The sequence below is a fragment of the Salvelinus namaycush genome, chromosome 10 (genome assembly GCF_016432855.1).
Source record: "Salvelinus namaycush isolate Seneca chromosome 10, SaNama_1.0, whole genome shotgun sequence".
NCBI lineage: Eukaryota > Metazoa > Chordata > Actinopteri > Salmoniformes > Salmonidae > Salvelinus > Salvelinus namaycush.
In genome coordinates, this window is record NC_052316.1 from 26,310,216 (window position 1) to 26,334,895 (window position 24,680).

Genomic DNA, 24,680 nt, shown 5'->3' on the forward strand with positions numbered 1-24,680 from the left:
TGGTTTCCATTCTGTTTCTACAAACAAAACATGGCCACCAAGCTAGAAGCAACATTTGTGTTTTTAAGGCACCTGGAGAAAGGTTCCGTGCCGTAGAGTCCTCTGAGGCTCGCTACAGACACACTTCCCTCCCTGCGTCAGCTAGCCACGTTAGCATCAATGCCAAATAATCCACAGAACAATATTGCCAGTCAGCTAGCCTCCTCTCTCTATGACCTCTCATCCCCTAAAATCTCTTCAAACTCAGTTTGGAATTCTCAAACATCAGCAGTGCTTCAATAATCAGTAACCACACACAGCCTTTAAAACAATCTCTAAAAATAAATAAGAATCTGATATCTAAATAATAACAATCATCTTTGTATATAGAAACAATTTGTTTTGGCATGTCATTCAATCAACATCTAAAAATGATAGTAATATAAATATATGATATGGATAACAAAATCTGTGTCGTTATAAAAAACATTTAAAATAAAAAATTAAATGTGTTTGATCTATGGTAACCTAACATAGTAGGCATAAAAGAAAAGGTCTTAGCGGAGTTCACACATCCAGTTTTCAGCGGAAAAGAAAGCTAAGTTGAATTAACTGTATCCCTGAAAACTGGATGCATAAAATTGTTTGCAATTCCGTTAAGGCTAGTTCTATGGTGATGGCTATTCAGCAGCTGATTGGAGGTTGAGAGTAATGTGGGAGGAGCTGCCCATCTTTATACAGTCTATAGGATACAGTAGATTTGACCTAACGTGACCCTGCCCCAGCAAGTTTGATCCCTAACCCCTAACCGTTCCCATGGCAAGACTGGCTCTAGACAGACAGGAAGCCTAACCACAGATCTAGAATCAGTTTCCCATGCCCAGCCCAAACCTATAACATAGAGAGGTAACACACAACTGACCCTAGATATGTGGTTAGAGGCACATCTGCCCTGCAGCGGACAGTGCTCTACTAAACTTAGGCCAGGATCACACCGATATCAAACTGTCTAACTACAAGGCTCAGGGCAGGGTTCTGTTTTAGAGGTTATGTAAGTAGGACCTGGAGTTTTCCTGACTTCGCGTTATCCAGCAGGGTTAACCTTCTCTAGCGGGCCAGTGTGGTGATGAGACTGGCACACATCTCAAAGAAGTCCATGGTGTGGCTGCCCTGGCGCGGGGTGGAGGTGAGGAGGGTAGCGCTGGAGCACAGCGACCCAGGCAGGGAGGAGCTGAGCTGGGGGAGATCCACGGCAGGTAAGGCTGAGTCCACACTGAGTCTGGGTCTATGGAGCCCTGCAGTGGAGCCTGACCTCTGAGGGGTGGAAGAACCCGACTTAAACCCTACTGCCTCTATGGTGTCATCTGGAGAGGGGGAAAGGAGCGGTCAGGAGAGGAAAGGTTAGTGTTTGTTTTTGTAGCTACTCATCTGTACTCAGTAATTGTTGTACAATTGTAATAAGAGGAAAATATAAATGCTGTTTCAAATAAGTTTAAAAAGTACAGTTACTACGGTTTACCCAGGTATCTAAGGACAGTTTGCTTTGGTGTATATTATAACATATGTCATGTTATAGAGCTGTCGTACCATCGATGCTCTTGAAGTCCAGCAGGTAGGATCTGTTGTCCACCTGGTACAGCTGGAGACTCATCTTCACCAGGTTGTCTGTTACTGGGTTCTTACTCTGAACACGCAGGTGGTACGGGTTCACCACCTGCACATAACATCCACACACCTTAACATGTACCATATACACACACACACACACCGCGCCTCACCTTCCAGTCATACTGTAGCTGTCTCATAGCCCTGTAGACCTCAGCCATGATGTCATAGGGTCTGCTCTGACTCCTGATGCCCAGGTGCCACTTGGCTTTCTTCACTGCCAGGGGTTTGGCTCTGGTGGTGTTGAGGGCATCCAGCGGGCAGCGCGCCTGCAGACAGAGAGAGGAGAGAATCTTTCATTTTCCCCAACAAGCAGCAACAAATACATGAGGACAAGAAGACTGCACGCAAATATACTATATTGCCAATGTTGCATTTGCATTCCAACAGTGTTGTTTTTGACTGCTAGACTGGTATTACAGAAGAAGCACTTCATCAAGTGTTTACACTTTAGAGGTATTGTATCTGATTTTATATAAACATTACAGACACGACGATAGTCGGTTTAATTAGTTCATAGAATAGAACCAGGTACAGCTGCTTGCCTTAGGGCTGTCTACCAGCAGGGGGGGCATCCTCTCTGGGTGTGGTTTGACCCCGGGAGGCAGGGGCATGCCATCCTCCATGAAGGAGCCCTGGGGAGGGCTGGAGGCCAGGTAGAACTCACTGGCCTGGGTCATGATGCGCCGGTTGTCTATAATCAGATGGTATGCTACCGCCAGCTGGTCCTGGAGAGAGAGAGAAGGAGAGTTGAGGGAGAGAGAGAGAGAGAAGGAGAGTTGAGGGAGAGAGAGAGAGAGAAGGAGAGTTGAGGGAGAGAGAGAGAGAAGGAGAGTTGAGGGAGAGAGAGAGAGAGGGAGAGAGAGAGAGAGGGAGAGTTGAGGGAGAGAGAGAGAGAGGGAGAGTTGAGGGAGAGAGAGAGAGAAGGAGAGTTGAGGGAGAGAGAGAGAGAAGGAGAGTTGAGGGAGAGAGAGAGAGAAGGAGAGTTGAGGGAGAGAGAGAGAGAAGGAGAGTTGAGGGAGAGAGAGAGAAGGAGAGTTGAGGGAGAGAGAGAGAGAGGGAGAGTTGAGGGAGAGAGAGAGAGAGGGAGAGTTGAGGGAGAGAGAGAGAGAGGGAGAGTTGAGGGAGAGAGAGAGAGAGGAGAGTTGAGGGAGAGCGAGAGAGAGGAGAGTTGAGGGAGAGAGAGAGAGAGGAGAGTTGAGGGAGAGAGAGAGAGAGGAGAGTTGAGGGAGAGAGAGAGAGAAGGAGAGTTGAGGGAGAGAGAGAGAGAGAAGGAGAGTTGAGGGAGAGAGAGAGAGAAGGAGAGTTGAGGGAGAGAGAGAGAGAAGGAGAGGTGAGGGAGAGAGAGAGAGAAGGAGAGTTGAGGGAGAGAGAGAGAGAAGGAGAGTTGAGGGAGAGAGAGAGAGAGGGAGAGTTGAGGGAGAGAGAGAGAGAGGGAGAGTTGAGGGAGAGAGAGAGAGAGGAGAGTTGAGGGAGAGCGAGAGAGAGGAGAGTTGAGGGAGAGAGAGAGAGAGGAGAGTTGAGGGAGAGAGAGAGAGAGGAGAGTTGAGGGAGAGAGAGAGAGAGAGGAGAGTTGAGGGAGAGACAGAGAGAAGGAGAGTTGAGGGAGAGAGAGAGAGAAGGAGAGTTGAGGGAGAGAAGGAGAGTTGAGGGAGAGAAGGAGAGAAGGGTTGAGGGAGAGAAGGAGAGTTGAGGGAGAGAAGGAGAGTTGAGGGAGAGAGAGAGAGAAAGAGAGTTGAGGGAGAGAGAGAGAGAGAGAAGGAGAGTTGAGGGAGAGAGAGAGAAGGAGAGTTGAGGGAGAGAGAGAGAAGGAGAGTTGAGGGAGAGAGAGAGAGAGAGAAGGAGAGTTGAGGGAGAGAGAGAGAAGGAGAGTTGAGGGAGAGAGAGAGAAGGAGAGTTGAGGGAGAGAGAGAAGAGGGAGAGAGGGAACGAGAGAGGGGGAGTGTGTTTGTCTGTGTACTGTATGACTAAGCATGTGTGTGTGCACATGTCCAGTATGTACCTGGGGGTGTCCGCTGTACAGGCTGGACATCACCTCAGACTCGGTGCTCTCAAACTTGTCGCACACCTCCCTGAAGGCCTCCTCGTCCAGAACCGTGGAGTCATAAGACAGGTCCTCAGGAAACAGGTAGCCTGGCAGGTCCTGCTTAAACCACTCATGTTCCCTACACACACATACACACACAAAATAACAGTTACTGTCCATGATTCTTCTATTCTTTCGCTTTGGACCAACCTTGAACCACCACAAACCAGCATTTGGCTAGGTTTGCCAGTTTTATCCCATTAAAAACATCAGCATCAGTAGGGAAGGTTAGAGGTCAGGGGTTACCTAATGTCTTTAATGGTGGCTCTCTTCAATGGGTCGACCTGCAGCATGAGCAGCAGCAGGGAGGCGACGGGGCGAGTGAGGTATTCTGGCATATAGAACACGCCCCCTCTGATCTTCTTAAACAGCGTGGGAACATGTTCGTCATCAAAGGGCAGAGTCCCACACAGCAACGCATACAGGATCACACCACAGCTCCATATATCCACCTCAGGGCCAGCATATAACCTGTTACCAAAGCAAAGCATACACGATCACACCACAACATCCTACAGCAACCACACTCAATTGGCAGACCGCGGGGTCCAGATCCGAACCCGGAATTGTTATTTTGCCCGTGCTACAGACGGCATATCGGTCTGGTAATACTGGACTAGTAAAGGCCCAGTGCACTACTTGTGAATTATATATATATATTTTTTAATTTTGTTTAAACAAAAAAATCCTATATTTTTTTATTCGCATTGTTCAGCGGTGTGCTCAGCACCACTACTTCCCGTGGCTATGGCGCTATTTCCTGGTTACAAAAATTCTAATAGTTGGCCTAATTTCAATTTATGTGACAAAACACCATCCAAACTCATCATCAAGCTGGAGGCCCTGGACCTCAACCCCGCCCTGTGCAATTGGGTCCTAGACTTTCTGATGGGCCGCCCCCATGTGGTGAAGGTAGGAAACAACATCTCCACCTCGCTGACCCTCAACACTGGGGCCCCACAATGGTGCGTTCTCAGTCCCCCCCTGTACTCCCTGTTCACCCACAACTGCGTGGCCATGCACGCCTCCAACTCAATCATCAAGTTTGCAGACGACACAACAGTAGTGGGCTTGATTACCAACAACAACAAGACAGCCTACAGGGTGAGGGGTGTGGTGTCAGGAAAACAACCTCACACTCAACGTCAACAAAAGGAGATGATCATGGACTTCAGGAAACAGCAGAGGGAGCAGCCCCCTATCCACATCGACGGGACAGTAGTGGAGAAAGTTCCACCCACACAGGAGGCTGAAGAAACTTGGCTTGTCATCGAAAACCCTGACTAACTTTTACGGATCCACAATCGAGAGCATCCTGTAGGTCTGTATCACCGCCTGGTACGGCAACTGCACTGCCCTCAACCGCCAGGCATTCCAGAGGGTGGTGCGGTCTGCACAACGCATCACCGGGGGCAAACTACCTGCCCTCCAGGACACCTACAGCACCCGATGTCACAGGAAGGCAAAAAAGATCATCAAGGACAACAACCACCCGAGCCACTGCCTGTTCACCCCGCTATCATCCAGAAGGCGAGGTCAGTACAGGTGCATCAAAGCTGGGACCGAGAGACTGAAGAATAGCTTCTATCTCAAGGCCATCAGACTGCTAAACAGCCATCACTAACTCAGAGAGGCTGCTGCCTACATGGAGACCCAATCACTGGCCACTTTAACAAATGGATCACTAGTCACTTTAAACAATGCCACTTTAAATAAAGGCACTTTAATAATGTTTACATCTCTTACATTACTCATCTCATATGTATATACTGTATTTTATACCATCTATTGCACCTTGCCTATGCCTCTGGGCCATCGCTCATCCATATATTTATATGTACATATTCTCATTCAACCCTTTTAGATTTGTGTGTATTAGGTAGTTGTTGGGGAATTGTTAGATTACTTGTTAGATATTACTGCAATGTCGGAACCAGACACACAAGCATTTCGCTACACTCGCATTAACATCTGCTAACCATGTATATGTGACAAATACCATTTGATTTCACTTGAACAAGCATGTATAGTGTAGAGAATCATTGTAAACCGTTGTGAAATATATTTTCCATAACCAAAACTATTGTACTTCAGCTGTTTGAAGCTGGTATACAAAACTGAAAGTAAAAAACTCAAAAACTAAACTTAAGAAAGGGAAGCATAGAAATAGAGCACATAGAAATATAAACGGTTGATCTGTTCTATGTAAATTTGATCAGGTCACCCAAAACGTTACATATTGCAGCTTTAAGGAACTCGGTCAGGTTGTAATAGTAGAATGCAGAAGGTGCCATTTCTAAATGTGGTAGTGCATTAGCTGCTTGTATTATATGAAGACGCATAAGACATGGCAAAATGTGTCGAATTGCATGAAAACAACTTTTCACTCTCCCAACAAGAAAGGTCTGAACAGTTTGTGTCATGGACAGTACGCGTGTATGTGTGTGTTTGTTAGAAATAGACATGGTGCAGGTTGCTGAGGGTCCGATTACTCCTGGAGAGATCAGATGGGTCGCGAGGTGGGTGTTTGTTACTATGCCAATAAATGACAATATATCCATCCAGACTTTTGCCACCTAGGCCATTTTTGTGACCGGACATTCTCAAATAGTATGAGTACCCCTGTCCTACAGCACCAACCTTAGGACCTGCATGCGTACAACCTAAACACACACAATCGGAGGGCCTGTTGTCCGGACCTCTGGCAGTCTCTATGGGGGTGCCACAGGGTTCAATTCTTGGGCCGACTCGCTTCTCTGTATACATCAATGATGTCGCTCTTGCTGCTGGTGATTCTCTGATCCACCTCTACGCAGACGACACCATTCTGTATACTTCTGGCCCTTCTTTGGACACTGTGTAAAATAACCTCCAGACGAGCTTCAATGCCATCCAACTGTCCTTCTGTGGCCTCCAACTGCTCTTAAATGCAAGTAAAACTAAATGCATGCTCTTCAAACGATCGCTGCCCGCACCTGCCCGCCTGTCCAGCATCACTACTCTGGACGGTTCTGACTTAGAATATGTGGACAACTACAAATACCTAGGTGTCTGGTTAGACTATAAACTCTCCTTCCAGACTCACAAGCATCTCCAATCCAAAATTAAATCTAGAATCGGCTTCTTATTTCGCAACAAAGCATCCTTCACTCGTGCTGCCAAACATACCCTCATAAAACTGACTATCCTACCGATCCTTGACTTCGGCGATGTCATTTACAAAATAGCCTCCAACACTCTACTCAGCAAATTGGATGCAGTCTATCATAGTGCCATCCATTTTGTCACCAAAGCCCCATATACTACCCACCACTGCGACCTGTATGCTCTCGTTGGCTGGCCCTCGCTTCATATTCGTCGCCAAACCCACTGGCTCCAGGTCATCTTTAAGTCTTTGCTAAGTAAAGCCCCGCCTTATCTCAGCTCACTGGTCACCATAGCAGCACCCACCCGTAGCACACGTTCCAGCAGGTATATTGCACTGGTCACCACCAAAGCCAATTCCTCCTTTCCTTCAAGTTCTATGCTGCCAATGACTGGAACGAACTGCAAAAATCACTGAAGCTGGAGACTCAAATCTCCCTCACTAACTTTAAGCACCAGCTGTCAGAGAAGCTCACCAGATCACTGCACCTGTACATAGCCCATCTGTAAATAGCCCATCCAACTACCTCATCCCCATACTGTTATTTATTTATTTTGCTCCTTTACACCCCAGTATCTCTACTTGCACATTCATCTTCTGCACATCCATCATTCCAGTGTTTAATTGCTATATTGTAATTATTTCGCCACTATGGCCTATTTATTGCCTTACCTCCCTTATCCTACCTCATTTGCACACACTGTATATAGACTTTTTCTATTGTATTATTGACTGTATGTTTGTTATTCCATGTGTAACTCTGTGTTGTTTGTGTCGCACTGCGTTGCTTTATCTTGGCCAGGTCGCAGTTGTAAATGAGAACTTGTTCTCAACTGGCCTACCTGGTTAAATAAAGGTGAAATATAAATAAAAAACACACCTTCCAGAGATGACTTCAGGAGCAGCGTAGTTGGGAGATCCACAGCTGGTCCTCAGGAACTCCCCGTCTGACATCATGTTTGACAACCCTGTTGACCAGAGAATATCATTTTTAACAACATTATCTTCAATCTCAAGTTCCTGATGCTATCTTGGAACTATGTTAGAGAGGGTTAGTGTTAGGTTGTGCCATGGTTAGGTCTCTAGGCCGGTGTAATGTTTTTATTCTGCTTTACTAATCCATTCCTCTAAGCTCCACACATGCTGCGCTGATCGGATTAACTTCTCCCTAACCTTATCTCACCTTAACTAACCCTCCCAGGATCTTCTCTCTTCCACTCTTTCTCCCATTCTCTCGCTATGATCATGTGACACAGGGCCTGACAGGGCTCCTTGCCAGAGTGGATATCAGACCTGCCTTTTGCTAAGCAACAACCCCCCTCCTCCTCACATACGCACCCCACCCAAGCCCCTTGTCCAGAGTAATCAGAGTCATATAGGTGTCGGTATATTCTAAAAGACAAGTGGTTTTGTTTGACATTTGCTACTGCTAATATAGTAGCTATGGCTATCTTTTTGGATAACTCAATTTGTTATGTGCATGCATGAGTGTGTGTAGCATACCAAAGTCAGCTATCTTGGCGTTCTTGGAATGGTCCAGCAGAACATTCTCAGGTTTGAGGTCTCTGTGCACCACCATGTGTCTGTGGCAGTAGTCTACCCCTGAGATGATCTGTTGGAACAACCGACGAGCCTCTTTGTCTTCTACCTAAACACACAATATGAGGTAAAGAGTAGGAGGTTAGTAGTTTATTCTATTCTAATGTTACTACATGCTGTCACTATGACAAATGTCACCATATAATGGCCTCTGTCTATATCTATCAATCAATCCAGACAGTCAGTCAGTCAGTCAGTGGTATATCTCATCGACGGGGCTGTAGTGGAGAAGGTTGAGAGCTTCAAGTTCCTTGGTGTCCACATCATCAACGAACTGTCATGGTCCAAACACACCAAGACAGTTGTGAAGAGGGCCCGACAACACCTATTGCCCCTCAGGATACTGAAAAGATTTGGCATGGGTCCTCAGATCCTCAAAAAGTTCTACAGCTGCACCATCGAGAGCATCCTGACTGGTTGCATCACCGCCTGGTATGGCAACTGCTCGGTCTCTGACCGCAGGGCACTACAGAGGACAGTGCATGCGGCCCAGTACATCACTGGGGCCAAGCTTTCTGCCACCCAGGACCTTTACACCAGGCGGTGTCAGAGGAAGGCCCTAAAAATGCCAAAGACTCTAGCCACCCTAGTCATAGACTGTTCTCTCTGCTACCGCACGGCAAGCGGTACCAGAGCACCAAGTCTAGGTTCAAAAGGCTTCTTAACAGCTTCTACCCCCAAGCCATAAGACTCCTGAACAGCTAATCAAATGGCTACCCAGACTATTCGCATTAACCCCCCCACCCCCATTTTTACACTCCTGCTACTCTGTTTATTATCTATGCATAGTCACTTTACCTCTACCTACATGTACATATTACCTCAATTACCTCAACTAAACTGTGCCCCGGCACAGACTCTGTACCGGTACCCCCTGTATATAGTGCCATTACTGTTATTTTGTTGTTGCTCTTTAATTATTTGTTATTTTTCTATTTTTATTTGTTTACTTCAGTTTATTTAGTAAATACTTTCTTAACAGTTATTTTTTCTTAAACCTGTATTGTTGGTTAAGGGCTTGTAAGTAAGCATTTCATTGTAATGTCTACACCTGTTGTATTTTAGCTTTAAAACTAAAAGCATTGTATTTGGAACAAAACACTCTCTAAACCCTAAACCTCAACTAAATATTGTAATAAATAATGTGGAAATTGAGCAAGTTGAGATGACTAAACTAACTGCTTGGAGTAACACTAGATTGTAAACTGTCATGGTCAAAACATATTGATGCAGTAGTAGCTAAGATGGGGAGAAGTCCGTCTATAATAAAGTGATGCTCTGCCTTCTTAACAACACTATCAACAAGGCAGGTCCTACAGGCCCTAGTTTTGTCACACCTTGACTACTGTTCAGTCGTGTTGTCAGGTGCCACAAAAAAATACTTTGCAATTATCTTAGAACAGGGCAGCATGGCTGGCCCTTGGATGTACACAGAGAGCTAATATTAATAATATGCATGTCAATCTCTCCTGGCTGAAAGTGCAGGAGAGATTGACTTCATCACTACTTTTATTTATGAGAGGTATTGACATGTTGAATGCAAACTACTGGCACACAGTTTGGACACCCATGTATACCCCACAAGACATGCCACAAGAGGTCTCTTCACAGTCCCCAAGTCCAGAACAGACTATGGGAGGCACACAGTACTACATAGAGCCATGACTACATGGAACTCTAGTCCACATCAAGTAACTGACACAAGAAGTAAAATTTGATTTAAAAAACACCTTATGGAACAGCAGGGACTGTGAAGCAACACAAACATTGGCACAGACACATGCACACACACACACACACGGATTTAGTAATGTAGATATGTGGTAGTGGTGGAGTAGGGGCCTGAGGGCACACAGTGTGTTGTGAAATCTGTGAATGTATTGTAATGTTTTAAAATTGTATAAACTGCCTTAATTTTGCTGGACCCCAGGAAGAGTAGCTGCTGCATCCATAATAAATACAAATTTGGTGGATGTGACCAATACAATTTGATATATCACCCGTCCGTGTTTGCAGATGTAGTCAAACAGCTCTCCTCCTGAGACATACTCCATCACCATGAAGAAATCTGTAGGAGTACTGATCACCTGGTACCTACACACACACACACACACACACACACACATTTAAATACTCAGGAGAAATGTCAGAAATACACTTGTTCTCTTTCGTTTCCTTCCTTCTCTCACACAGACAGGGCTATTGTGCTGAATACATTGGGAAAGGCTGAAAGTCTGTCATTTCATTACACTGTTCTGAGAGCAGCCAACAAATGTCTACCATAGCTCACACTGTCACTGTGGCCTAACCCTAAAATGAACACTCACAGAGGAGAGAGAGAAAGCTGGAGAGAGAGAGAGATGGAGAGAGGGAGCGAGACTTTCGCATTCGATGCGAGAAAAATAATATTCCTCTTGAGGCGCATTCAAATTACAAGAGCCTTACAGGGAGAGAAATGTGCCTGCCCAGTCATTGTAGCCTACAACATTCTTATTGCGGGAAACACACCTTTTAAAGCAGTCTTGATGGCCACTGTTAAGAGTATCACTGAGTTTTCTACTAGGCTACACTTATTTCTCAAATCCAAGTAATGAGTAAAATGCACCATTAAAAAGATATGGTAAAATAGAAATCAAACTGGATGGGCTTCAGAGATAAATTGGAGAGGTTGGTGGTAGCTGAAGGATGGGATTCTAAACTAACAGAAGATAAAATATATTGTGTCCGTATAATGTATATACTATGTATAAGCTGGAAATAGAAGCCTAGGTGTTGTTGTTCATTAGTTTACTCCAGTTAGGGGAGGGGTGGTATGGTTAGCGGAAAATAATAAAGGAAATTATATATATATTTTTAAATGTATACAACACCTTTCAAAAGTTTGGGGTCACTTAGAAATGTCCTTGTTTTTGAAAGAAAAGCACATTTTTTGTCCATTACAATAACATCAAATTGATCAGAAATACAGTGTAGATATTGTAAATGACTATTGTAGCTGGAAACTGCAACATTTTTATGGAATATCTACATAGGCGTAGAGAGGCCCATTATCAGCAACCATCACTCCTGTGTTCCAATGGTATGGTGTGTTAGCTAATCCAAGTTTATCATTTTAAAAGGCTAATTGATCATTAGAAAATCGTTTTGCAATTATGTTAGCACAGCTGAAAACTGTTGTTCTGTTTAAAGAAACAATAAAACTGGCCTTCTTTAGACTAGTTGAGTATCTGGAGCATCAGCATTTGTGGGTTTGATTACAGGCTCAAAATGGCCAGAAACAAAGAACTTTCTTCTGAAACTCGTCAGTCTATTCTTGTTCTGAGAAATTATGGCTATTCCAGGCGAGAAATTGCCAAGAAACTGAAGAAACCCCAGTCTCAACGTCAACAGTGAAGAGGCGACTCCGGGATGCTGGCCTTCTAGGCAGAGTTGCAAAGAAAGAGCCATATCTCAGACTGGCCAATAAAAAGAAAATGGGCAACAGAACACAGACACTGGACAGAGGAACTCTGCCTAGAAGGCCAGCATCCCGGAGTCGCCTCTTCACTGTTGACGTTGAGACTGTTGTCTTGCGGGTTCTATTTAATGAAGCTGCCAGTTGAGGACTTGTGAGGCGTCTGTTTCTCAAACTAGACACTAATGTACTTGTCCTCTTGCATAGTTGTGCACCAGGACCTCCCACTCCTCTTTCTATTCTGGTTAAAGTCAGTTTGCGCTGTTCTGTGAAGGGAGTAGTACACAGCGTTGTGAAAGATCTTCAGTTTCTTGGCAATTTCTCGCAAGGAATAGCCTTCATTTCTCAGAACAATAATAGACTGACGAGTTTCGGAAGAAAGGTCTTTGTTTCTGGATATTTTGAACCTGTAATCGAACCCACAAATGCTGATGCTCCAGATACTCAACTAGTCTAAAGAAGGACAGTTTTATTGCTTCTTCAAATCAGAACAACAGTTTTCAGCTGTGTTAACATAATTGCAAGGGTTTTCTAATGATCAATTAGCCTTTTAAAATGATAAACATGGATTAGCTAACACAACGTGCCATTGGAACACAGGAGTGATGGTTGCTGATAATGGCCCTCTGTACGCCTACGTAGATATTCTATTAAAAATCTGCCGTTTCCAGCTACAATAGTCATTTACAACATTAACAATGTCTACACTGTATTTCTGATCAATTCGATGTTATTTTAATGAACAAAAAAAAAGTGCTTTTCTTTCAAAAACAAGGACATTTCTAAGTGACCCCAAACTTTTGAACGGTAGTGTATATGTACAGTATATATTTACAAAAAATTTATAGGGGATTGGAAATGATGCAGACAACTACATTGATGGAAGCTACAATCTAGCTGCAGTATTAAAGCTGATCTACCCCTAAAAAAAAAATACACCTTTTTAGCAGCGGCATGGTTTATGTGCGTTAGTGGTCGCCAATGGCGTTGAATGCATAGGGAAGACAGAGGCTAAATGTAACACGTCAGGTTTAACAGGTCAGCCTACATTATATTCACAGTAGGCTACATGATCCTTGGTTGGCTGAGTGCCAGTGCAATGTTTTTCTTTGGGTGGAATTTCAAGTCATCAATATGTTGCTATAACTAGCAACAAGATAGCCTAATGTTTAGAATTTAGAGTTTGTGAGCTAGCTAATGACTAGCCCAATGCGGTACATGGGCAACCCTCAGCCCATTTATTTATAGCCACTATGCTGCATCAGGTGGGCTACATCAGGCAATAATAATTATTGCTAAATAGCACACCTGCCTGATCATATGTACTAATAAGTTATATTGGGCTCATTTCTGGAGGGGGCAATTATATTGTCAGCATCATGTGTTAGCATATATACAGTTGAAGTCGGAAGTTTACATACACTTAGGTTGCAGTCATTAAAACTGTTTTTTCAATCACTCCACAAATGTCTTGTTAACAAACTATAGTTTTGGCAAGTCGGTTGGGACATCTACTTTGTGCATGACACAAGTCATTTTTCCAACAATTGTTTACAGACAGATTATTTCACTGTATCACAATTCCAGTGGGTCAGAAGTTTATATACACTAAGTTGACTGTGCCTTAAACAGCTTGGAAAATTCCATAAAATGATGTCATGGCTTTAGAAGCTTCTGATTGGCTAATCGACATAATTTGAGTCAATTGGAGGTGTACCTGTGGATGTATTTCAAGGCCTACCTTCAAACTCAGTGCCTCTTTGCTTGACATCATGGGAAAATCAAAAGAAATCAGCCAAGACCTCAGAATTTTGTTTTGTAGACCTCCACAAGTCCGGTTCATCCTTGGGAGCAATTTCCAAATGCCTGAAGGTACCACGTTCATCTGTACAAACAATAGTACGCAAGTATAAACACCATGGGACCACGCAGCCGCCATACCGCTCAGGAAGGAGTTGCATTCGGTTTCCTAGAGATGAACGTACTTTGGTGCGAAAAGTGCAAATCAATCCCAGAACAGCAAAGAACCTTTGAAGATGCTGGAGGAAACAGGTACAAAATAATCTATATCCACAGTAATACAAGTCCTATATCGACATAACCTGAAAGGCCGCTCAGAAAGTTAGAAGCTACTACTCCAAAACTGCCATGAAAAAGCCAGACTATGGTTTGCAACAAAAATAGAACTGTTTGGCCATAATGACCATCGTTATGTTTGGAGGAAAAAGGGGGAGGCTTGCAAGCCGAAGGACACCATCCCAACCGTGAAGCACGGGGGTGGTAGCATCATGTTGTGGGGGTGCTTTGCTGCAGGAGGGACTGGTGCACTTCACAAAATAGATGGCATCATGAGGAAGGACAATTATGTGGATATATTGAAGACACATCTCAAGACATCAGTCAGGAAGTTAAAGCTTGGTCGCAAATGGGTCTTCCAAATGCACAATGACCCCAAGCATACTTCCAAAGTTGTGGCAAAATGGCTTAAGGACAACAAAGTCAAGGTATTGGAGTGGCCATCACAAAGCCCTGACCTCAATCCTACAGAAAATGTGTGGGCAGAACTGAAAAAGCGTGTGCGAGCAAGGAGGCCTACAAACCTGACTCAGTTACACCAGCTCTGTCAGGAGGAATGGGCCAAAATTCAACCAACTTATTGTGGGAAGCTTGTGGAAGGCTACCCGAAACGTTTGACCCAAGTTAAACAATTTAAAGGCAATGCTACCAAATACACTGCTCAAAAAAATAAAGGGAACACTTAAACAACACAATGTAACTCCAAGTCAATCACACTTCTGTGAAATCAAACTGTCCACTTAGGAAGCAACACTGATTGACAATAAATTTCACATGCTGTTGTGCAAATGGGATAGACAAAAGGTGGAAATTATAGGCAATTAGCAAGACACCCCCAATAAAGGAGTGGTTCTGCAGGTGGTGACCACAGACCACTTCTCAGTTCCTATTCTTCCTGGCTGATGTTTTGGTCACTTTTGAATGCTGGCGGTGCTTTCACTCTAGTGATAGCATGAGACTGAGTCTACAACCCACACAAGTGGCTCAGGTAGTGCAGCTCATCCAGGATGGCACATCAATGCGAGCTGTGGCAAGAAGGTTTGCTGTGTCTGTCAGCGTAGTGTCCAGAGCATGGAGGCGCTACCAGGAGACAGGCCAGTACATCAGGAGACGTGGAGGAGGCCGTAGGAGGGCAACAACCCAGCAGCAGGACCGCTACCTCCGCCTTTGTGCAAGGAGGAGCAGGTGGAACACTGCCAAAGCCCTGCAAAATGACCCCCAGCAGGCCACAAATGTGCATGGGTCTGCTCAAACGGTCAGAAACAGACTCCATGAGGGTGGTATGAGGGCCCGACGTCCACAGGTGGGGGTTGTGCTTACAGCTCAACACCGTGCAGGACGTTTGGCATTTGCCAGAGAACACCAAGATTGGCAAATTCGCCACTGGCGCCCTGTGCTCTTCACAGATGAAAGCAGGTTCACACTGAGCACATGTGACAGACGTGACAGAGTCTGGAGACGCCGTGGAGAACGTTCTGCTGCCTGCAACATCCTCCAGCATGACCGGTTTGGCGGTGGGTCAGTCATGGTGTGGGGTGGCATTTCTTTGGGGGGCCGCACAGCCCTCCATGTGCTCGCCAGAGGTAGCCTGACTGCCATTAGGTACCGAGATGAGATCCTCAGACCCCTTGTGAGATCATATGCTGGTGCGGTTGGCCCTGGGTTCCTCCTAATGCAAGACAATGCTAGACCTCATGTGGCTGGAGTGTGTCAGCAGTTCCTGCAAGAGGAAGGCATTGATGCTATGGACTGGCCCGCCCGTTCCCCAGACCTGAATACAATTGAGCACATCTGGGACATCATGTCTCGCTCCATCCACCAACGCCACGTTGCACCACAGACTGTCCAGGAGTTGGCGGATGCTTTAGTCCAGGTCTGGGAGGAGATCCCTCAGGAGACCATCCGCCACCTCATCAGGAGCATGCCCAGGCGTTGTAGGGAGGTCATACAGGCACGTGGAGGCCACACACACTACTGAGCCTCATTTTGACTTGTTTTAAGGACATTACATCAAAGTTGGATCAGCCTGTAGTGTGGTTTTCCACTTTAATTTTGAGTGTGACTCCAAATCCAGACCTCCATGGGTTGATAAATTTGATTTCCATTGATCATTTTTGTGTGATTTTGTTGTCAGCACATTCAACTATGTAAAGAAAAAAGTATTTAATAAGAATATTTAATTCATTCAGATCTAGGATGTGTTATTTTAGTGTTACCTTTATTTTTTTGAGCAGTGTACTAATTAAGTGTATGTAAACGTCTGACCCACTGGGAATGTGATGAAAGAAATAAAAGCTGAAATAAATCATTCTCTCAACTATTATTCTGACATTTCACATTCTTAAAATGAAGTGGTGATCCTAAGACATGGCATTTTTACTAGGATTAAATGTCAGGAATTGTGAAAAACTGAGTTTAAATGTATTTGGCTAAGGTGTATGTCAACTTTCGACTTCAACTGTATACTTTTCATTTATTTTGGAGTAGGATATCCTTTTAAAAAGTCACCAGAACTGACCTTCTCACAGTCATTCTCCCCCCCCCCCAAAATGGTAGATCCCTCTGTGACCTGTAATATGCTGTGATATGTGCTTTTGTCCGTATATATTTAGGCTAATATATCACCCCCCCTAAACAAACACTGTGTCTATGTGTGTGTATGTTGTACTCACAGTTTGATGATATGAGGGTGTCTGAATAGTTTGAGGTTCTGTATCTCTCGTTTGATCTTGCCCACCACGTCCAGACTCCTGATTTTCTGTCTGTTCAGGATCTTCACTGCCACCTTATGACCTGTCAACTGGTGCTCTCCAACTACCAGACAGACGGACAGACAGAAACACACATGAACCAACTGGAATGTTTCTGTTCAACTGCTGCAATGTAGGCTATAAGGCACATTGTGCTAATGGGACACATATATACTGAACAGAAATAGAAACACAACATGTAAAGTGTTGGTCCCATGTTTCATGAGCTGAAATAAAAGATTGCAGAAATATTCCATATGCATAAAAAAGCTTTTTTCTCTCAAATGTTTTGCACAAATTTATTTACATCCATTGCCAAGATAATCCACCCACCTGAAAGGTGTGACATGTCAAGAAGCTGATTAAACAGCATGATCATTATACAGGTTCAACTTGTGCTGGGAGACAATAAAAGGCTACTCTAAAATGTACAGTTTTGTCACTGCTGATGAAACTGGGGGGGTTGCACAAACGAAGAATTTCTGCACAAACTGTCAGAAACCGTCTCAGGGAAGCTCATCTGCGGGCTTGTCGTCCTCACCAGGGTCTTGACCTGACTGCAGTTCGGTGTCGTAACCGACTTCAGTGGACAAATGCTCACCTTCGATGGCCACTTGCACGCTGGAGAAGTGTGCTCTTCACGAATAAATCCCAGTTTCAACTGTATCGTGTGGGCGACCGGTTTTCAAATGTCAACGTTATGAATAGAGTGCGCCATGGTTGCGGTGGGGTTATGGTATGGGCAGGCAATAAGCTATGGACAGCGAACATAATTGCATTTTATCGATGGTAATTTCAATGCACAGATACCGTGACGAGATCATGAGGCCTATTCATCTTGTTGCAACATGATAATGCACGGCCCCATGTTGCAAGGATCTGTACACAATTCCTGGAAGCTGAAAAAGTTCCAGTTATTCCATGGTCTGCATACTCACCAGCCATGTCACCCATTAAGCATGTTTGGGATGCCATTTAAGAGAAGTCGGACAACATTCCACAGGACACAATTAAAGCCTGATTAACTATATGAGATGTGCCGCGCAATACAAATGGTGGTCACACCAGATACCGAGTGGTTTTCTGATCCACAGCCCTACCTTTTCTTTTACGGTATCTGCGACCAACAGATGCATATCTGTATTCCCAGTTATGTGAAATCCATAGATTACGGCCTAATGAATTTATTTCAATTGACTGATTGACATAGGAACTGTAAATCAGTCAAATCTTTGAAATTGTTGAGTTTATATTTTTGTTCAGTGTAAAAACCTGTGTAATTAGCTATCTAGCGCGCTCCAAACACGTGCGTAAGCTAACGAGGCACTGGATTCTTTCTCTCTGATATGAAAGATAAGATATCAGCATATGTTTCGAGAACCGGTTTGAAAGCGATGATTGACTTTTCGAAACGTTAAAACACAGCGTTGGAATTGTAGTTCACATGGAGCCAAATGTGGGCGAATGTAACCGCTGAAAACACTGCATACGGACATAAGTTATTTTTTTCGACAGCTAGGGAAATGTGTGCTGTGATGTGTATACTACTCAGCTAAACATTTATTGCCTGATAAAGAACAGAATCGTGGCTGTTTCATAGTAGTCAACTTGACATGATTCAGAACATCTCTATTTCCACATTACTGGACTAGCTATATCTGTTCACAACAGTAAGTAACATACATAACAAACAGTTAAACAGGTTAAAGACAACACAACAATTACAGTAAGCCTAAAGCCGACACACATTAACTACAAGGTGAATAAGTCAAGTGCGACCTGTCTGTCTCGATCTGTCACGTTGTATTAACATTATTATAGTCTGTCTGTAGTCACATGGTTATTGCCCGTCTGTAACAATATTGTCTGTCTAACAATGAATAAACACGGTTATTGTTGGCTAGTAGCTGGTTACACTCTCCTACTAATGTCTCAAATCTAGCACTCCACCTGCAGCGCAGTGGGAGAGGAAGGGGAGGATTCTAGATTGGGGTGAGGGGTCTGCATTCGACAAGGTCAAGTTGAGACTGCTGAGGGGAAGACATGAGGTAATTTGATGAGGCGTTCTAAATTCTCATTCTGTCCATGCCATGGGATAATTCACACCATGGTTTGATTGAGGAATACTGGTGATGATGAGCACTATTTAGCTATAACGTTACGGTTTATTTGTATTTTAAAATGTCCATAGCCACAGGACAAGTTTAAAGGTCTACTGTCACTAGCAAAGTCAACCTCCGACATTCACTGACGATCAGACGTTACAATTACGTGCGAGTTGTTTGTTTACACCATCATTGTTTCCGAAGGTAGCCTAATTATCCATATAAAGCCTATCATTTCTGATGAGCGACTGGTCAGGGTAGACCTAGCTAGCTATGCTGCTGTAAGAATTCACCTTCAACAAACCACATTCTCTACACATAAACGAAGACAACGTTAATATATTCTAGCCTATTCGTAACCACGCAGCCAAAGCTTCGTACTTCGCCTAGCTGTCTCAATAGCCCACCACAGAGTTGGGGGCGAAAACACAGGCTAGGATTATTTACACTCAATAACAGCAAACGTCCCCACGACATGACCGTTGACAAACACGCGACTTAACTCTTTACTTTGCCGAAGGTGCCGACACCCAGAGTGTCTCCGAGAAGATAATGCCCGATCTTCACTCGGCATCCTTCGTGTTTCTGCTGTCGTTCTGCCATCTTTAAACGGCTCCGGTATGCTTGAGCCCTCTGCTCGGTGCGCTGGCTGCTGGGCGCGACGTGCGGGGGAGGTGTGTCCGCGAGACACTGGACAAGCCAACAACTCTCATCTCGAATAGCAACAGCGCTCTACCGTGGAGCTCTATTGCGCGAGGGGAGGAGAAGCCTATAGATATAGGCTTTTTTGGGGTTAAAAATGCATGGGCCTTATCAAATATTGGGTCAGAAATCAATTACAGATCATGTAATTTATTCTAGGCATAATGTAAGATAATTAATGTAGCCTGTTATTACATACTGTCCTATACTACAGTATTGTTATTGCCCTGGTTCTCTCACCATGGTTACATTTACGTTCCCATAAACTCAGGGCCTATCAAGAAACGCTAGTTCAGGAATGCTGACATCTGGCCTTTAAGTCCAGCAGTAGGCCCAGGCTACTGATGTTTTGCATTCTGCTTCCTCTCTAATCAAATCAGACCTGGGGCACCAGTGAGTGGACTCTCTGGCCAATCAATTAACTTAGGGAGAAAAACATCACTAATTTGTCCAGATTGGAAAAGAGGGGTTGTTTCTGAACAGTGCACAGTTGTTTTTTTTCTTCTAAACAAGGGCACAGTTGAGTGTTTCTACCACTAGATGTCAGACAGAGCTCAGTGTTAATCCCCTGGCTTCCTATACGCATTGGTGTTGATCAGTCACACTTTTGTGCCTGGGACCACTGCTCCTCTCTGACAGACAGAAGACAACACTACAGTCGTGGCCAAACGTTTTGAGAATGACACAAATATTAATTTTCACAAAGTCTGCTGCCTCAGTTTGTATGATGGCAATTTGCATATACTCCAGAATGTTATGAAGAGTGATCAGATGAATTGCAATTAATTGCAAAGTCCCTCTTTGCCATGCAAATGAACTGAATCCCCAAAAAAACATTTCCACTGCATTTCAGCCCTGCCACAAAAGGACCAGCTGACATCATGTCAGTGATTCTCTCTTTAACACAGGTGTGAGTGTTGACGAGGACAAGGCTGGAGATCACTCTATCATGCTGATTGAGTTGGGTGGTGCTTGGAACCATTGTTCTTCCTCTTCCTTCCTCTGTCAACCGTGGTTACCTGCAAGGAAACACGTGCCGTCATCATTGCTTTGCATTACAGGCAAGGATATTGCTGCCAGTAAGATTGCGCCTAAATCAACCATTTATCGGATCATCAAGAACTTCAAGGAGAGCGGTTCAATTGTTGTGAAGAAGGCTTCAGGGCGCCCAAGAAAGTCCAGCAAGCGCCAGGACCGTCTCCTAAAGTTGATTCAGCTGCGGGATCGGGGCACCACCAGTACAGAGCTTGCTCAGGAATGGCAGCAGGCAGGTGTGAGTGCATCTGCACGCACAGTGAGGCAAAGACTTTTGGAGGATGGCCTGGTGTCAAGAAGGGCAGCAAAGAAGCCACTTCTCTCCAGGAAAAACATCAGGAACAGACTGATATTCTGCAAAAGGTACAGGGATTGGACTGCTGAGGACTGGGGTAAAGTAATTTTCTCTGATGAATCCCCTTTCCGATTGTTTTGGGCATCCGGAAAAAAGCTTGTCCGGAGAAGACAAGGTGAGCGCTACCATCAGTCCTGTGTCATGCCAACAGTAAAGCATCCTGAGACCATTCATGTGTAGGGTTGCTTCTCAGCCAAGGGAGTGGGCTCACTCACAATTTTGCCTAAGAACACAGCCATGAATAAAGAATGGTACCAACACATCCTCCGAGAGCATCTTCTCCCAACCATCCAGGAACAGTTTGGTGATGAACAATGCCTTTTTCAGCATGATGGAGCACCTTGCCATAAGGCAAAAGTGATAACTAAGTGGCTCGGGGAAGAAAACATTGATATTTTGGGTCCATGGCCAGGAAACTCCCCAGACCTTAATCCCATTGAGAACTTGTGGTCAATCCTCAAGAGGTGGGTGGACAAACAAAACCCCCAAAATTCTGACAAACTCCAAGCATTGATTATGCAAGAATGGGCTGCCATTAGTCAGGATGTGGCCCAGTAGTTTATTGACAGCATGCCAGGGTGGATTAAAGAGGTCTTGAAAAAGAAGGGTCAACACTGCAAATATTGACTCTTTGCATCAACTTCATGTAATTGTCAATAAAAGACTTTGACACTTATGAAATGCTTGTAATTATACTTCAGTATTCCATAGTAACATCTGTCAAAAATATCTAAAGACACTGAAGCAGCAAACATTGTGAAAATTAATATTTGTGTCATTCTCAAAACGTTTGGCCACGACTGTACTTTTAACTCTCAATAACAGACAGGCAGACAGACAGGCAGACAGACAGGCAGACAGACAGGCGAAACCCTCAATATGCAGCTACCTGCATTGACCCTTTTTGAACTAACTTTTTTGACTCATCTCATACGCTGCTACTGTTTATTATCTATCCTATTGCCTAGTCACTCTATTCCTAGTTGTATGTACAGTACCAGTCAAAAGTTTGGACATACCTACTCATTCAACGGTTTTTCTTTATTTTTTATTATTTTCTACAATGTAGAATAATAGTGAAGACATCAAAACTATGAAATGACACATATGGAATCATGTAGTAACCAACAAGTGTTAAATGAAAATATATTGTATATTTTATATTCTTCAAAGTAGCCACCCTTTGCCTTGATGACAGCTTTGCACACCTAGCAACCAAAATGTTGCGTGTCGAATCTCATCATGGACAACTTTAGCATTTGAGCTAATTAGAAACTTTGCAACTACTTACGCATGTTTTGCTACTTTTCAACTACTTAGCATGTTCGCTAACCCTTTAACCTAACTTCCAACCTTAACCCTAACTTTAATCCTTAACCCTAAATCCTAACCTAGCTAACGTTAGCCACCCAGTTAGTGTTAGTTACCTAGCCACCTGGCTAACTTTATCCAAAATAAATGGGAATTCGTAACATATCATATGTATGTAAAATTCGTAACATATTGTACGAATTGCAATTTGTAACATATCATACGAATTTATATTCGTAACATATCATACGAAATCGATGATTGAAATCCACATATTAATACATACCATACGAAACATAACATATCATGGTAAATGCAGTGTCCCGGATTTACGTACAGAATAATACGAAATGCTCTGAGACCAGGTTGGTAGTAGTGACAAGGGGCCCGCCGCCCACTGACGCCGCTTCATGGTACGCTCTGTGTTCTGTGTTGGCCTCCCCAGTACCCACCGCTGGGAGCAGTGTCAGACTGCTCTTATACAGGTCCAGAGAACGTTTACTAGCATGAGGTATGGAGCTAATTACTGAGCCGTAGCAGAGAGAAGAGAATAAGGCTGAGCCAAACTGCTGAGGAGGAGGAGGAGAAGAGGAAGGGTTGATAAAACTACCATCTCTCTCTCTCTGCGCTCAGAGCGCTATACTCTGCCAGGCTTTGAAGCTGACAGAGAGAGAGGAGACAGAAGCAGGATTCGTTCATCATAGCGCCTTTACAGAAGTTTACCATCCCAAATCGTGAACCAGACAGACGAAAGGTTTTAATCCAGTATCTGAAGAGGCGATTTATGGTGAAAAGTATGCTTTTCTAAAGTAAAATATTTGGACAGACGAGGCATCGCATCGTTGCAGCGCTGACACAAAGTTTGCAGGTCCTCTACTTAGTTGGGAAGTTCGTTTCCCATAGTTGGCTTCTGAGTGACATCTGCTTCTTCTCGGCTGGAATCCTTGACGGACTAAATAACGTTTAGATTGTTTGGAGCGCTGGTGGAATTTTAACTGGAGACAGAGTTCTTCCATGCAACAGTTGGCTATTTTGTACAAGTAAGCCATGGCACAACAGACCAGAAACGGAGGGACCTCATTAAACAACAACGGCACCGATATCACCAAAAGGAAACTGTTGACAGGACTGGACCTCTTCTGCCTGCTACTAGGTGAGTTTCAAAGACATCTTCGGCCTATACTGTAAACAAATGAAATGACTTGACAGCACTGAATACCCTATAACATGACAATAACATTCCAATACTGTCACACTGTAATGGCATCAGGGGAAAGTGTGGCCTATAATACACTGGACAATTAGGCTACATAACATATTTAACACTTTAAAGGTTGTGGCCAGAATGCATACCACGGCGCTCACCATCATGGTGCGGTAGTGTGTTATTAGTAAAAAATGAAAACAGAACCACTCTGCCAGAGTGTGTTACAACAGAGCGAGAGAGAGAGGGGGTGATGCGGCTGGAGTGGACACGCCGCCCTGAGCAGAGAGAGAGCGGGAGTCAGAGAGGACACAACGCCAACATTTCCACAGAGGGACAGGTTAGGCCTACTATATTAAAAATAATTGAATATGTTAACAACTGGCAACATGTCCACCTAACACGCTTATCGTTAACGTGGTCAGACCGTAAAATAGATGTCAGACGGTGAGAACCAGGACCATGGGACTCTGTTTTAAGTGCCGCTGAGAGAGTGAGAGAACACACTGTGGTTGACGTGATGTGAAGTGGTCAAACAGGTTATTATGGTTCCCTAAAGACCACTGTCTGACTGAAAAATACTCTATGAGAATAAACCTACTCAATGTATTTAGTTGCGATTTAAGTGAAATTGTTCATAAATGTTTCTAGAATTGGATATTATATTATCCCAATTAACAGTGGGAAAGGTGTGTGTGTGTGTGTGTGTGTGTGTGTGTGTGTGTGTGTGTGTGTGTGTGTGTGTGTGTGTGTGTGTGTGTGTGCGTGTGCATGTGCATGTGTCCAGGGGTGAGAGATGTTGGAGATGTTTTGAAGTGCTGCAACTTTACCATTTTACTGCCCCTTAAATAGTCTGCCAGCCCCTCTCCACAACCTTTTCCCCTCCCACCATCCTCTGTTACCCCTATTGCCGCTATTACCCTCTTGAGCTGCCTTTCCATCTAGAGAACAGGAATGGTATGAAACAGGACTAGAGCTTTGGAATGGTGTGCAATTGGAATTGGAATATAAATATAAATGGAACATAGAATGTGATTATGCTCTGGAGTGCTAATCCAATTCATTATACATTCATTATAGGACATGCAGCATTGATACAGGTCAGGGAAGGCAATGGTGTGTGTTTGTGTTTGTTTGACTGAGGTGATGATGGCTTGTTTGAACAATGCCAGCCATCTCCTTCTTTCTTTATCTCTCATTCCCCCCTTTTCTCT

At 44.1% G+C, this 24,680-nt stretch overlaps 2 protein-coding genes across 5 annotated transcripts in view; one reads left to right on the forward strand and one right to left on the reverse strand.

Annotated features, from left to right (window-relative positions):
• Nucleotides 1-386: 386 nt before the first annotated feature.
• On the reverse strand, nucleotides 387-19,477 carry LOC120054507 (5'-AMP-activated protein kinase catalytic subunit alpha-2-like). 3 transcript variants are annotated; one of them, XM_039001942.1, is made up of 11 exons: nucleotides 19,363-19,477; nucleotides 16,677-16,818; nucleotides 10,475-10,568; nucleotides 8,379-8,523; nucleotides 7,756-7,843; nucleotides 3,977-4,201; nucleotides 3,647-3,809; nucleotides 2,190-2,372; nucleotides 1,758-1,913; nucleotides 1,567-1,693; nucleotides 387-1,343 (listed from the first exon to the last, which is right to left on the reverse strand). In XM_039001942.1, exons 1-11 carry the CDS (start codon nucleotides 19,460-19,462, stop codon nucleotides 1,087-1,089), a joined length of 1,680 nt encoding a protein of 559 aa, XP_038857870.1. In that variant the 5' UTR covers nucleotides 19,463-19,477; the 3' UTR covers nucleotides 387-1,086. The 3 variants fall into 3 exon arrangements, with proteins under 3 accessions (XP_038857870.1, XP_038857869.1, XP_038857868.1); XM_039001941.1 differs by having other exon boundaries at nucleotides 2,184-2,372; XM_039001940.1 differs by having other exon boundaries at nucleotides 10,436-10,568.
• Nucleotides 19,478-22,796: 3,319 nt separating this feature from the next.
• Nucleotides 22,797-24,680, forward strand: part of LOC120054902 (phospholipid phosphatase 3-like) — a 34,301-nt gene continuing 32,417 nt past the window's right edge. The window contains exon 1 of one of the 2 annotated variants that reach the window (XM_039002627.1): nucleotides 22,797-23,415. In XM_039002627.1, the coding sequence (XP_038858555.1) occupies nucleotides 23,310-23,415 (106 nt within the window). In that variant the 5' untranslated portion in view covers nucleotides 22,797-23,309. The remainder of the gene's footprint in view (nucleotides 23,416-24,680) is intronic. The other variant, XM_039002626.1, reaches the window with a different exon arrangement.